This window comes from Solenopsis invicta, chromosome 8 (genome assembly GCF_016802725.1).
Source record: "Solenopsis invicta isolate M01_SB chromosome 8, UNIL_Sinv_3.0, whole genome shotgun sequence".
Classification (NCBI taxonomy): Eukaryota; Metazoa; Arthropoda; class Insecta; order Hymenoptera; family Formicidae; genus Solenopsis; species Solenopsis invicta.
The window spans coordinates 16,245,618-16,262,011 of record NC_052671.1 but is presented as its reverse complement, the minus strand read 5'-3'; the positions used below and the strand labels follow the sequence as shown (position 1 = coordinate 16,262,011).

At 31.4% G+C, this 16,394-nt stretch overlaps 1 protein-coding gene across 2 annotated transcripts; it reads left to right on the top strand.

Annotated features, from left to right (window-relative positions):
* Positions 1–658: 658 nt before the first annotated feature.
* On the top strand, positions 659–16,089 carry LOC105197993 (helix-loop-helix protein 1). Of its 2 annotated transcripts, XM_039452895.1 has the most exons (4): positions 659–892; positions 962–1,120; positions 7,129–7,441; positions 13,892–16,089. In XM_039452895.1, the coding sequence occupies exons 3-4, from the start codon at positions 7,266–7,268 to the stop codon at positions 14,043–14,045; spliced, it is 330 nt and encodes a 109-aa protein (XP_039308829.1). In that variant the 5' UTR covers positions 659–892; positions 962–1,120; positions 7,129–7,265; the 3' UTR covers positions 14,046–16,089. The 2 variants fall into 2 exon arrangements, with proteins under 2 accessions (XP_039308829.1, XP_011162918.1); XM_011164616.3 differs by having other exon boundaries at positions 659–1,120.
* The last annotated feature ends 305 nt before the right edge of the window (positions 16,090–16,394 follow it).

The following is a 16,394-nucleotide window of genomic DNA, read 5'->3' as shown; positions in this document are numbered from 1 at the left end:
GACATTATTATTCAATCGCCAACTGTGACGATAAGCAACAAACCGATTAATATTATTAATTTACCAAGTTATTATTATATTTTATTTTAGATAAAATTTTTTCTGAAAAAAAGCGTCGAAAATTTAACCTCTTAGAGTTTACTTCATAGTTTTAAGACAACATAATATTTTGTAGAATTTTATATAATGTTCTGAAATTTATTAGTATTTACCACAATAAAATATAAAATGATTTGATTAAAGGTTACTAAAATTTTACTAAATTACAGTAAAATTCCGTAATATCTTGTTATTTCAACACTATCGTGATTATGAGAGTAAATTAGGGGAAAAAATTTTTCTTTGTGTACGAATTTAAAACAAGAAAAAATTAAATATTTTATTTGCATATTCACTCGGTAGTAAGAAACTATCTTCTCCCCGATGAAGAATTCGACGTCGATTTTTTAAAAAAAACTTTCAGCTCCGAGACATGGAATGATCGATAAAACAGCCCTCGTATCTGGGACGCTGTGTAAAATATTGTCGCGTGAATTACCAAAAGCGGCGGAATGGCGACCTGGCGTCAGGTGTCGGGGCGGGTTCGCCGGGATATCTCTCGATAGTCCATTGGAGAACGCTCGGGATGCTGTCAGGGATGCTGAGGAAACGAGGGAAGGCGAGGGAGGCTGCGACGAAATCAAGGGCGTGGTTACGGGAGATGAAACAACCCCTACTCTCGAGCTCCATGTAGCTGAACTCACCCTTCTCTGCATCAGTTTTTTCCGCCAGGGATGCTGTCCGCCGTCTCTCTTGTCGCAGCCGGGAGATCGAGATGTTGTCAGACGCGATCTTGTTACCGCGGATAAAGTTAACAATCGACGTCGATCTAATCGCGATCTGAAGTTGATAGGTAAACAAGTGACTTAGCGAAGTGAAATATTTTGAAGAAATCGTGAATCTATCTTGTTAAGATTTATAGGAAAAAAAAAAGTGGTCGGATAAGATTTCGTGTACGATTGCTTAATTGGTGGAGGAATTTAAGTTGAGCGGAGAAGAGCGATGCAGCTTCAAACCCGATAAGAACAAGCGAGATAAGAAGGAAATCTGGGAAGCCTGACCTTTATCTCGAAAGACTATGGTAAATGATAGATACATAAAAATACACACGTTAATTGTTATATAAAAGTATATGTAAAATGCAAATGCACTATTTATCCGAGATGGAAGCAATTTACAATAAGTAATGTCGTTACTCGTTACTTTTTAATAATTTGATAATAATGTTACAATCTTTTTATAATTTTCTTTTATAATTTGATAATGTTACAGTTTTCCACAATAGTAATGACAAGGGCAAAGTTGCAAAAGTCACTTTTGACAATCAACTTGCTACTACTCATTAAAAAACACTAACTCGTTACATAACGAGCAAATAATGCGTTACTTTTGCTTATTACGAGTCAACTAACGAGTTACTTTTTTCAATAGAATAATGTATAATGATGAGTTGCTTCTCAAAAGTGATTATTCCCTAGCGTTACCATTACCGTAAAAATTGTTATGAAAAAGTATAATGTCATTATCAAATAATTATTACAGAAGAAAAATAAAAGTATAGTAACAGTAAAATAACGGGAAAGACTTTCCATTTCTATTATTTATGAGAAATATCAAAAATATCATATAAGACTCTCAGAAATTAAATTTGTTAATTATAATTTACACATGATTTTTATAAAAATTTATCAAATTATATTGAAACTTAACTCATTTTTATTCCTATTTTAGTTTTAAACAAAAATAATACAGAGGAAAAGAGGGTAATATGGCATCCATTTTTATTTTATTGAATAACTTTGTTAATAAGCGAATATGACGTCAGAATTACGCCATCAGATCGGGATTTCTTTTACCGGGCTGAATAGTGTAATTTTAAAGAATGTTTGGCAGTTTTTTAAGAGTAATAAAAAATCCTAATCTGATGGCGCAATTCTGAGGTCGGTTTCAGAGCCTCAAAATACATAGGGATAGATGGGTCTAATCTCTCGGACATGACACTTTTTCTTTTTTGTGTGGCTGTGTAATCAATACTTTATATTGCAACTTGAACCATTATATTCGTCAAACTATTGTTTAGCAGATTCTAGACTCAAAGTAATGAAATATTTATAACTTGGATTGTGATTTATAAAAATGTAACGTACTGCATAATCGGTGGAAAAAAAAATAGTAATAATATGACTAACCCAAAAATAAATTTAAAGAATTATTTTAGTTAAAAAAAAACACAGTATTTTGTTACTATAATCTCTCGTATTTTTATTAAATGAATGTATGTATGTTATGATTTATTAATTTAATACGTATTAAAAAAGTATATATTTTTAATTTTCCATCATTTAAAATTTTTTAGTTTTACAATTTTCTTTAGAAACATTACAGATATCATTAGAGATATCATTTTATTCTTGCTTAACATTCAACAAGGATAAGATAATATCTCTAATGTCATGCGTAATTAAGTATTAAAATGTATCTTGAAATGTATCCTGAAAAAGTTTCAAAACGCTCAAAAGTAAAAAGGTCATAATAATTGTCAGCTATTGTGTATTGGCATATTAGCGCCACTAAACGAAACGGCGGACTACGAAACGAGTAATTCCATAAACAATTGTTAGCATTCATATATGTAATAATAGAGATAATAGGGATAGCCATAATGTCTACAATAGTCATAATACCTTCTGCTTCTTTATCAATAATATTATAAAATAAAGATAAATAATTATTTTTTTATTTGATCCATACTTATTTATAAAAAATTTAAATTTAAAAATATAAATATAGATTAAAAATAGAGTTTTCTAAGAATTACAAGGTACGTATTCTTAGAAAATTAAGTGCGCGTAAAATCGTGCGGTGTAAAGTCGTAAGAATAAAAGATTGTACACAGGGGATTGTATCGATTTGATTGGATAGCAGTGTGCTACAATAAATATTAAAAGAAGCACCGAAAAGACTTGTCGCCCGAGAAATCTGGTGGTTTTCTTTAAAATATTAAAGCAACAAACAGAGAGAGAAGGTAGTGAACGCTCATACAAATTGCTATTTTACCATGAAAATCAGATCGGGCAGCAGTCGTCCGGGGTTGTTTTTCGTCAATACTTGATGAAGAACGAACCACTTATGCGGAGCGCAAACTGCGTTTCTTTCCATAATGTAACGCCTTTTTCGTAAATCGATTGCTTCAAGACGACTGTTTCGGTGACATAGTGTGGAATTCCATAGTTTATTTATATTTTTCGTTCCTCTCTCTCTTTTGTCTTTGGAAAACATGAAGTATTCTTAATATAATATCTCACTTTTTCTTTTTCTCTATTGAAGCTTGTCAATTTCTAACTGTATCCTCTTTTATAGTTATAATTCTGTTACATAAGTTACGTTTGTGTGTTTGATAAATATTTGGCTATCCAATTATCGCCGACCGAACCCCAATATTCTGGAACATGGGGTGAACCCTTTTGCTGCATTTTTTCGTAGCTCTCGTAAATCCCCAGAGTCAACGGTGCGAAAAATTCTGTTATTATTTCGTGCCTGTTAACATTTTTTTCTAAAATTCGCGTTTACTAACTAAAATGTTATAAGCATCTTAGATAAGTTAAGGTTAATATTGCGCAGACAAAATTAAAGTTAATGTTAATTAGAGAAGAAGGTAATAGTATAGATGGCCGTGTAGATATTATAGCCATTCGTATTATTCTCGTCTTTAGGTGACGAGTTCTAGTATTAATTTATAGAATCATTTGTTTAGTAGCCTGTCGTTATGTAATTGCGTTAATGTGTCAATACAATAGTTGACATTTGTTATATACTCTTCAAACATTTCAAAACATTTACAAGATATATTAACATTTAATTACACATACATTTCTCATTCTCTTTAAACTTCATCACACGAATGCATGTACACTATTATTTAACTTTTTATTCGGCTGTATATATTTCGAGTGACACATAATTAAACAATAACATGAGATTTTGCTAAAATGAGCTCTTATGCGTACTAACATACCTAATACAATCTCTTTTTCAAACTTTTCATATTGAAATAGCTATTCGATAAGTTGTTTTACTGTTAATCTATAGTTTACATTTCATGTATTATAGATTTTCAACACTTCAGTGTACATGCGGAAGACTTAAATATATATATATACATACATTTGCATATATTTTGTAATATTTTCTCTTTACGTTCAAAATATATAATTTTATTTGTTAGAAATGATCTTATTTAAATTTAATAATTGTTTTGTAGAAAAACAGCGCCAAAAGAAATAAGATTCAGTCAAAAAGTGTAACAATAATTTATTAAAGGTTTGAGATTAATGTAAAAAATATGAATAATTAAATGATAGCTAAATTTCTGTTAATGATAAGAAAAATCAAATTATTCAATGTAATGAATGAACACCTAAAAAAAAAGGAAATAGAAAGACGGAGAAAGACTTCCTTCATTGAGAGAGATAGCAAGAGAGAGAGAAAGAGAGAGAGATCTTTACTTTAGAAAGAGATAACGAGAGAAAGAGATAAATCTTTTTATTTGAGACGCAGAGAAAGATAGAAAAAGCGAGCGAATGACGTGGAGAGAAAGACAGAGACAAAGGCTTTGTCACTCAAAGGTACGGGCACGAAGCGTCGAAGCGCGTTTATTTAAACATTATCACAAAACACTATGTTTTTCTTAATTAAAACCGATTTTTTTAATTTATACTTTTGGTACTTTGTTATCACCTTTATTTCTCTTCGACCCATTATGCAAAGTCGCTAAAAATATCATAACTTTGAATCTAAAATCTATTGAAGAATAGTGTTATGAATATAATTATTAAGTTTTTAACTTAAAATAGTCATTATTAACAAAGTTATTGTACATAAAATATAAAGTGTCAATGAGTCTTCTCTATTCTACAATACGCACACACACACATGCGCGCACACGCACACGCACACGCACACGCACGTACACACACACATACACACACACACACACACACACAAAAAACTAATTTTAATAACAAATTGCTTCTGATAAATTTGCAATCAATTCTTTTGAGCAAAAATATCAAAATTCTAACAGTTTTTAAAAATTGCATGTGATTATTATAAGCAAATAATCTTCTTAGTTTCTTTTTTGTTTCTTAGTTTCTCGAGATTTATTACATCTAGCTTCAAACTAATAAAAAAAATGTGAAAATTGCAGATTGTTCTATATTGTACTTGAAAGTAATATACGCATAAAAATTTAATGACGATTTTTTATCTGGATCAAAAATTATTTTAATAAGTAAAATTGTGTTCTAATAAATTAATATGTATTAAGATATAATAACAAAAATCTGAGTTTTTTTGTATAAAATTTTAAATATTTAAGATAAATTATGTAAAATTTCATTGTAATATAATAATTAGTTATTCCGTAAATATATATTTTATTACAATTCTGATTTTGTAGTTACTCTGTAAATAAATAAACAAGTACATTTTAAATATTATAAATAAATAAATAAATATATATATATATATATAATGCACTTGTTTATTTGTTTACAGAGTAATTATCAAATCAGGATTGTAATAAAATTTTACATAGTTTATTTTAAATACTTTAGATACAATATTTATATTTATAACATGAGATTTTCATTGTTTTTTAATTTTACTATTATAACAAAAATAATAACAAATAAAATACACGGAAAAAACAATTTTACTGCAACATCTAAAATTTTTAGTATAATAGATAGAGATCAGGCAATAATTTTATATTGAGCTATCAAAATCATTATGTAAGATGTCCAAATGTGATAATGTTGCAACAATTTTGACATTCTGGCAACTGAAATATTTGATACAATTTTTTTAATGGTTTAATAAAATTTGCAGATTTGTATTTCAACAAAATTATTCTTTTTATATAAGTAAATTGTAAAAATATTTTGTTTAATGAAAATGGAACGTTATAAACATAACTTTCATATGTATATGGTTTATTTAAAGTATAAATATTAAAGCATTTAGAAAAACATTATAAATCCTTAAAAAAGCATCAACAATAATTCAATCAAATCGTATATTTCTAAGATTAGGATTGTTAGAGAATAAAATTATAAATAGAGGAGAAGAGGATATTATGGCTACCCTTATTATTTCCGTTATTAAGTAACGTATTCTAACAATTGCTTATGGAGTTATTTGTTTAATAGTCCACCGTTTTTTAGTGATGCTAATATGCCAATACATAATGACTGATTGTTATAAGACATTTTACTTTTGAGCACTTCTAAGCTTCTTCAAAGTACACTTTTAACCTTTAATTACATACACTTCCTCATTATTCTTAAACTTGAGTATATTATTACACGAAGATACATACACTCGAGTGTTTTTTTTTGTTATTTAACTTTTTATTTGGCCGTTTACATTTCGAGTTATACAAAGTTAAAACAATAATATGGAATTTTGTTAATATGGTTTTTTAATAGAAATTTTTATATCGAAATATTTCTTTGATAAATCGATTGTCATTTTAAAGAGCGGTGTTTAGAAACATTAAAGACATCATTTTATACTTGTTGTTTAATGTTAAACAGAAATAAAATGATATTTTTAATGAAATTTCTAATGATATTTCTAAAACTTCTAAACGCAGGAAAATTCTAAATCAGGAAAATTCTAAACAATAGAAAATATATAATTGTGTAACAAGGTACTGTGTTTCTTTTAAATTTAAGTAATTTTTAAAAAATATTTTTATACATAGTCATATTACAATCACTTTTTTCTTCCACCGATTATGCAGTGCATTAGATTTTTATAAATCACGTCCTAAATAATAAATATTTTTTTTACTTTGAGTCTAGATTCTGTCAAACAACACTCTGACGAATGTAATTGTTCAAGTTTCAATAGAAAATATTAATTATAAACAAAGTTAGTCAATAAAATGAAAATGAGTGCCATATTACCCTCTTCTCCTCTATAATATGTAGCTGGCATGACGTTACACGTGACAAAATTAAATACCTATATCGCAACGTAATGCTCGTTCTATCTTTTAATTGACAATTGTAACTATAATTGCAGTTACGTACTACGAGAAGCAAGATAGCAATGTTTTGCGATGCAAATCTACGTCCGCGGCGAAGATGAGAAGATAATTTTTTGAGGTAAACCAGACTGAAGACCTTTTTGAAAGAAACATTTCCGGAACGCAGAGGCACATGAAGAGCTTCAATTGCGATTTCGCGAACGAGGATAGGACGATTCCCATGGCGAACAGCGGCCACGGAGTCGCTGTTAACGGCATGGGTGCTCCTGGTTCGGGCACCTTGTCGAGAGAAGAGAGACGTAGGCGAAGGAGGGCCACTCAAAAGTATCGAACCGCACATGCCACACGGTAAGATTACGATAAGTGCAGAATCAAAATCGCGCTAGAAAGATAAACTGAGCAAAGAAGTAAAACACTGAAATATGATCATGAAGAAACCGCCTGTAACACAATTTCTAATCTTATAATACGTACTTTGAGAATTATTCTCGAATAATTGTTCAAACTCAAAATATTCAATTTTTACGAAAATTCTGCACACTCTTCCCCACGTTCTTGGCTTTTTTATCTCTAATTTTAATAACTTTCGCCCTTCTTCTAATAGCCTTGATTTATTGATTAAAAATTGTTAAAACATCCGTACGCTATAAATTCTAATAGTGAGATTCGCGATATTCCCTTTGATATTTAAAGCTGAACTTCGAAAATGTTAATTCTATGAAGATTTACTTCCTATTTAAATTATATTAAATTATTTCTATGTACATTATATTAAATTTTAAATCAAAACAACCTACTTTTACTTACTAGCAAAATTAATTCCGTTTATAATCAATTAAGGTACTTGAGCCAAATAAGACTTAGTACTAAATAAGACCCACTTTTAAATTTATCATATAAAAACTCGCTTTATGCCTAAAATATATATTTAAAAAATGTGTCGTAGAAAATAGGTAAAGACAAACTGAAAAAACAGGCAGCAACACGTTTATTTAGTGCAAAAAAAGAAAACTTGTGACAAAGTAAATAAATGAGCCAAATCTATAAAAATTCGTTGCAAAGTTTATTAAGTTTACATATTATTTTGTGATTTATTATAACATAATAATATTCAACTTTCTTACAACAGAAAAAAAATATAGATATTAACCTTTTGGAATAAATATACTTTTTCATAAATAATGAAATAAGGCCCATTTATACATCTATTATTATGGATATTGTCATTGTGTGTGGCTTGTAACAGAAAATAATAATTTTTAATGCTACCTAATTTTGGAAAGCTATAATTACACTCAAATGGCTACAAATTTCCAAAAGTTAAAAAATTAATCAAACGTAAATATGAGACGACCTATATCGGTCACATCTTTTTGCGGATTTTAATGCCGAATAATAATTTTTACAATTTCCGACTTATGCCGCTATACGGCACATTTTCGTCGGACTTAAAACACAGATATTGCATATCGGAATAAGTATATTATTAATATTACGATTTTCTATTGGTCGATATTTGGTTGATGGCTGATCTCCCTTCAGATTGATCAGATGGCGCATGCTGTTTTTCCGACATGCGGAGCCTCTCTGTTCAGATATGTATGATTCAAGACTGTATTGTTGTTATGTATCTTTTCGGACGTAATAATAAAAAGGAAGTATCTCTATCAAATCGTTGATGCTGATTGCACCCCTAAATTGTCGTTACAACAATTAAAGTAACAAGCAATTTAATAGTTTCGATGCTTAGAAGTATCTATAAAACCCTCTTTACCGAAAAACTATAAAGAATTTTACAGCGAAAATATAATACTTCAGCCAATATCCAAACCAGGATCTCTTCACTCAGAGAAATGTTATGTTTAAATTAATGAAATTGTTTTCTAATTTGATTTCTTTTTAATGGAAATAAAAATAGAAAAATGAAACTTTATTTGGTTTTAAGAAATGACATTATTAGCCTTTTTTAGAATGAATAAATTATTTGTTCAAATTGTTTAATTTGACCAAATAATTTTTTAATTCAAAGAAGTACTGACAGAAATATAAAAAATAATTTTGTTATTCTAATTTTAAAAATACACTACTCAAAAGAAAATAGGGAACACTTTCCAGACACCAAAAATTAGGCTATTTTCAAATGACTGTAACTCGGTGAAAAATCATCGTAGATAAAAAATAAAAAAAGCATTTTGAAGCTTGAAGATCCAACTTTAACGCTCTATCAGCAGATTTTCAAAATTCTTTTAACTTCCTTGTCTTATGCAGTAAAAAAGCACACCCTGTTTTGTTCCTTAAAATTTCGTATTTTTGACACTTTGCAGCTCGACCAACAAATTTTTTTCGAACAATTCAAGTAAAGCTTCATAAACTACAACATTTTGCCTACAAAATGCTTTTTTTAAAATTTCTCTACGATTTTTTTTGACCGAGTTACGCTACTTTGAAGCTAAACCTGCATTTTTTACAAATGATATTCGTACTCCGTGAAAAATCATCGTAGACAAAAAATCAAAAAACCATTTTAAAGCTCGAAGTTCCAGCTTTAACATGCTGTTAATGGTTTTCAAAAATTTTCTCAATTTCTTAGTACTATGCCCCAAAAAAGATACACTGTTTTTTCCTTAAAATAACGTATTTTTAACAGCCTGTAGCTCAATAAAAAAATGTTTCTCGACAAATCCAATGCAAGTGCCATAAAGTATGACATTTTCTCTACAAAATGCTTTTTTTAAAGTTTTCTCTACGATTTTTTTTGACCGAGTTACAAGACTTTGAAGATATACATTTTTTACAGTACATTTTTCCGAAAAATGACGTCTACCGCCGACATTAGCATTACCCAATGTGCACCACGTGGAGGTTGTCGGTCGGATTTTTGCACATCGTGTGTGTGTGTGTGAGTGTGTGTGTGCGTGTGCGTGTGCGTGTGCGTGTGCGTGTGCGTGTGTGTGTGTGTGTGTGTGTGTGTGTGTGTGTATGTACGTATCACAGCAGAGATAAGGACCCCGCAGTTCGTCACTTCTGCAGTATTTAATGACTCTAAACCCTCTCTGCTGTGTGTGTATGCGCTCGCGCGCATGAGAGTTCAATAGTGTGTATTTCCTCCTCTCTGATCAATTACTGCTTGCAAGCGTTCTCGCATATTTATACATCTTGCAATACGATCTTGCGGAATGTTGTGCCAAATTTCCGTTAAAATTTCTCCCAATTCTTCTAAATTTCGCGGCTGTTCCTCGCGACGCCTTAATCGTCGTTCCATTTCATCCCAAATGTTCTCGATTGGATTTAAGTCCGGGCTATTGGCGGGATGATTTAACAGTCTAATTGCGTGTCGTTGAAAAAAACGTCGCGTTATATTCGCCGTATGAGGTCGAGCGTTGTCCTGCATAAAAATAAAGTTCCGACAGGTTCGATTTAATAGCAAAACGTGTGGTCGTAGAATATCGTTGATATAACGAACACCCGTCATTGCCGGAGGTGGCAGGATCACTAGATCACTTCGTCTTGTAAGTGATATACACCCCCACACCATCACGGAACCGCCGTTGTAGGATCGTATTGGCATAACGCAACGTCGATCATAGCGTTCATTTCGTCGACGCCAAGTACGTATACGAGCATCATTGCCATAAAGGCAAAAACGTGATTCGTCGGAGAAATATACATTTCTCTAATCCCTAGCGGTCCAATTTATGTGATCGCGCGCAAATTGATAACGTACTTGGCGATGTACGAGTGTGAGTCTTGGTACTTGTGCACGAACACGAGAACGAAGACCGGCTTCTCTCAAACGGTTGCGAATTGTTTGTTCGCACACATGGCGCAAATGAATGTCATTACGAATGTTTCTTGCGGTAATTATTCGTCTTTCTAATGCATAACGAACAATGGCTCGATCTTGTCTATTTGTCGTTAATCGAGAACGACCACTACCTTCACGTCTCGTGTAATTTCCCGTGTCTTGATATCGTAACCAAGCTCTACTCACTACGGACACAGTTGCACCAATATCTTGCGCCACATAACGCATACTAAAACCTTGTTGCAAAAGCGCAATTATGCGTGCAACTTCTACGGCCGATAAATGTCTACGCGGCATTTTGAAAATTCCGTGTCGCTTATCACACTGCGAGAATCGCCGGCGTACTAAACAAAATTTTATTGTATTGAGCATGCAATGTTTACATATGGTCATCTTTGTCTAAAAAGAGATTTTTTTTAGACTAAGACGACTATATGTTTACAGTTCACAGGATTGGAGAAATGTATATTTCTCCGACGAATCATGTTTTTGCCTTTATGGCAATGATGCTCGTATACGTACTTGGCATCGACGAAATGAACGCTATGATCGACGTTGCGTTATGCCAATACGATCCTACAACGGCGGTTCCGTGATGGTGTGGGGGTGTATATCACTTACAAGACGAAGTGATCTAGTGATCCTGCCACCTCCGGCAATGACGGGTGTTCGTTATATCAACGATATTCTACGACCACACGTTTTGCTATTAAATCGAACCTGTCGGAACTTTATTTTTATGCAGGACAACGCTCGACCTCATACGGCGAATATAACGCGACGTTTTTTTCAACGACACGCAATTAGACTGTTAAATCATCCCTCCAATAGCCCGGACTTATATCCAATCGAGCACATTTGGGATGAAATGGAACGACGATTAAGGCGTCGCGAGGAACAGCCGCGAAATTTAGAAGAATTGGGAGAAATTTTAACGGAAATTTGGCACAACATTCCGCAAGATCGTATTGCAAGATGTATAAATATGCGAAAACGCTTGCAAGCAGTAATTGATCAGAGAGGAGAAAATACACACTATTGAACACTCATGCGCGCGCACGCATACACACACACACACACACACACACACACACACACAGCAGAGAGGGTTTGGAGTCATTAAATACTGCAGAAGTGACGAACTGCGGGGTCCTTATCTCTGCTGTGACACACCCACACACACACGCACACGCACACACACACACACACACACACACACGATGTGCAAAAATCCGACCGACAACCTCCACGTGGTGCACATTGGGTAATGCTAATGTCGGCGGTAGACGTCATTTTTCGGAAAAATGTACTGTAAAAAATGTATATCTTCAAAGTCTTGTAATTCGGTCAAAAAAAATCGTAGAAAAAACTTTAAAAAAAGCATTTTGTAGAGAAAATGTCATACTTTATGGCACTTGCATTGGATTTGTCGAGAAAAATTTTTTTATTAAGCTACAGGCTGTTAAATATACGTTATTTTAAGGAAAAAACAGTGTATTTTTTTTGGGGCATAGCACTAAGAAATTGACAAAATTTTTGAAAACTATTAATAGCATGTTAAAACTGAAACTTCGAGCTTTAAAATGGTTTTCTGATTTTTTGTCTACGATGATTTTTCACGGAGTACGGATATCATTTGTAAAAAATGCAGGTTTAGCTTCAAAGTAGCGTAACTCGGTCAAAAAAAATCGTAGAGAAATTTTAAAAAAAGCATTTTGTAGGCAAAATATTGTAGTTTATGAAGCTTTACTTGAATTGTTCGAAAAAAATTTGTTGGTCGAGCTGCAAAGTGTCAAAAATACGAAATTTTAAGGAACAAAACAGGGTGTGCTTTTTTACTGCATAAGACAAGGAAGTTAAAAGAATTTTGAAAATCTGCTGATAGAGCGTTAAAGTTGGATCTTCAAGCTTCAAAATGCTTTTTTTATTTTTTATCTACGATGATTTTTCACCGAGTTACAGTCATTTGAAAATAGCCTAATTTTTGGTGTCTGGAAAGTGTTCCCTATTTTCTTTTGAGTAGTGTATATTTTTTTTATTTAAAAAAAGATTTATGTTGCACAACCAAATTATTATTTTAATTCTAATAAAAAGAACAACTAAAAAATGTCTTCAATTTGAAGAAACTCTTTTTTTAACCGTGTAGCAATGCATATATATTTATTTTTATACAAACAAATTTTTGGTACTCCAAGAAACTTTTCTTTAAGTGTCTACATTCCGTGCAAGCGTCCTAACAATTCGATTACCGAAGGCATGTAATGTTGCTTTCTCGCAATAACCAATTTATATTAGACGAATACCGTTTTCAAGCGTAATATCGGCAATGAGTTTAAAATTCGGACCGATAAAAATGTTAAACAAATGTGAGACGGCCTGTATTACTTAATTACAGATAAAATTAAAATTAAAAATAATTGTGGTGTTTAATAGGAGAGTAGACTCTAACAAGTAATTTCGTTTTTGTGACTAATAATTATTTTAAAAGTGATTTGAAAAATAACATTTAATTCCTTTTTTAATTTTTATTTATTTTTAATTTAGTCCTTATTAAAAACATAAGCATTTAATAAGGCCTAATGTCAGAGTTATAAAAAATTTTTTTATTTACAAATGTCCTATATGAAAGATATTTGTATTTTTAAGTGTGACCAAAATAAACATTTTATTCTTACTTAAATTAAGTAAGAATAAAATTTACTTTAATATCATGATAAATAGAATTTAAAAAATAAAGTAAAATAAAAGTTAAGTGGGTTTTATTTCGGCTCAGGTACCTTAGATATATCTCTTAAACTTTCATTATTATTACAAACTTTTCGATAATATAATCCTTTACATCCTATTATAAAAATGTTATCTGGGCAAATTGTTCAAAGAATGATTTTAAAGAATAATTTAAAATTTTTTCCTATACAATATCGTTATTATATGTTCGAAATTAATTCGAAGGAAGGATCGCTGTTTAAAACCGATAATGTTTATCTTGTCAGGGAAAGAGTCAGAGTGGAAGCGTTTAACTTGGCATTTGCGGAACTGCGAAAGTTGCTGCCAACGTTGCCGCCGGACAAGAAGCTCTCGAAAATCGAAATTCTTCGGCTGGCAATTTGCTATATCGCATACCTGAATCACGTACTCCAAGCTTGAACTTGCGTATTTCGATGAGCAGAATTAGAAGGCTTAGAAAACTGTGACGATTTCTTTGCCATTTACTGACTGAAATGCAAATTGAACTATTAACCACTTTTCTAAAAACTTTAATTTTTTAATTTAAAAATTTAATTCTTTATCTTCTTGTAATTCTTAAAACTAGAAAAAGATGAAAAATAAACCGAGAGATTAAAGTTAACCTTTTATATATTGATAGAAATAAACATAAGAAATGTTATTTACACATATCATTTTTGAAATAATTTTTTCTTATGGAAAATACACGGAACAAATTTTTTTTTTTTTTTTGTTTTATTTTTGATCTCTGGCTGGACGCTGAACTTTATGCAATTAAAACTTATGCAATTTCCACTCAATTAGCACAGACGTTTAAGCACTCGATGACAAATGAAAGAATATTGTATTCGATGCATTCTACAATCGTTAAAGATGTAAATGTCGCTGCGTTAGTCGTGTAGGATTGCATCATTTATCGCGCGGTGTAACCGTCGCGTCAATATTCTCGAATTTATCCAATTCCTGTGGATTAGTAAGCCACCTCGGGACAATGGAGGGGCGTTCCCATGGGAGATTGCTATCCCTCGACGTTCCTTCAAATTCTACTACCACCCTCGACAGTCATCGCCCGGCCGCGTATCCGATCGTTGTCGATTATATGGCGTACGAGCTTAAGTGAAAAAGAATGGAATTGTCGGCGAGGAGGTCAACTTCACGGATCGTCGCCTCGCGCCACTCGTTTCCCGGTTCTCTGCAAATGCGATTGTGCGACTCGATCTGCTCGGAGATCCGCGTGAGATTGATTGTCCTTACGAATCAAACTGACTCCCTTGCGAAAAAAAACGCAGATGAATTAAAACAAAAAAAAACTCATTTTTGTAGAATTGAATATTTAAAATGGTTTTAAATTATAGAATTATTATTACTATTATATTTCATTTTTATTAAGTCTTTTAACATTTTTTAACAACTAAGATTAATACAATAAATTATGTTTTTCTTTTATAATATCTGAGAAGAGCTAAAGCGAACAACTTGATCTTGAATAAACATATGAATAACCATTGAACGAAAATGTCATTTAATTTTAATAGAAGTTTTAATTTTTGTGGAAAGATTAGATATAATTAGCTAAGTCCTTTAAATTGCTTTATTTTGGTATCAGCACTTTATAGCCAGTGTTATCTCGCGAATTTGTTTTTTCATCAAATACGTAAAAAGATAGGCGGTACAAAGCAGACAAATGAAAATGACAATGATAATACAAGTAATAAATGAAAGAGTTTATGTGCGTGTCCATTTCGCGAACAAGCTAATTAAGAAGCGATCAATGAAACAAATATAGCCAAGTAATTTATTAATTCGTTTGCTATTAACGTTTCTTTTATAATTGTTAGTTCTACAGGGTGGAACCGAACGTTCTGGCCAAACTTTGAGATTACATAAGAAATTTAATTCTAAACAAAAAATTTCCTGTAAACCATGGATTGAAAAATGCTTCCTTAAAAATAATTGTAGGGCGTTCCATAGATTTTGAGGTAAATAATTTCAAATGTACAAAAAAATGTTTCTTTGGGTATAGAGCTTTTTAAAATACTTTTTATTTATACTTATGGCCTAATTTTTAAAGTTTATCTTGTTTGTTGATTATTCCACTGAAAATTTTACTTTTCTACATTGCTTAAACTATTCATAACAGGATGAAAAGAAAGATAGAAGGTAAAAAGAAAATGAAATTAATCAAGTCTCGTGAATATCTAATCCACTAAACGCGATTTTTAATCGACTAAAATTAAATCGGGAGAAAATTCATGAAGCGATCAAATCGATTTATCCTCCTATAATGATTGGTTTAAAGTTTAAACAAAGCAGAAAAGTATATTTTTTTGCAAGGTTTTAATAAATTTTTTATGAAGCAAAATAATTGCCATTAACTCAAATATATTCTTTTCTCGGAAAATAAATGTTTAAATTTTTTTAACAATAAATGCTTAAGAACAATAATTTTTTAAAATAGAAATTAATTAACAATTAATTAAAAAGGCCAGTGAGACGAGCAAAAAGGTGTAGATGTTCGTATAGCTAATAATACATATTTATTCGTATATAGAGGACACAAACGTTTCGACTCTGTCCGAAATTTCTATTCTGGGACCATGGGCTTTAAATCCCGGACTATTGTATTTAAAAGGCTGTTATGAAGATTTGTTTGCGCTCTGCGTCTGTAATGTAAGAATACACACACACTGAAGAAGACTCCGTAGAGTCGAAACGTTTGTGTCCTCTATATACGAATAAATATGTATTATTAGCTATACGAACATCTAC

Excerpts from the sequence above, each read along its gene's own strand:
- LOC105197993 (XM_039452895.1), top strand. The coding sequence starts at position 7,266 with ATGAAGAGCTTCAATTGCGATTTCGCGAACGAGGATAGGACGATTCCC. Across the intron at positions 7,442-13,891 it reads CGAACCGCACATGCCACACG|GGAAAGAGTCAGAGTGGAAG; the intron begins GTAAGATTACGA and ends TTATCTTGTCAG.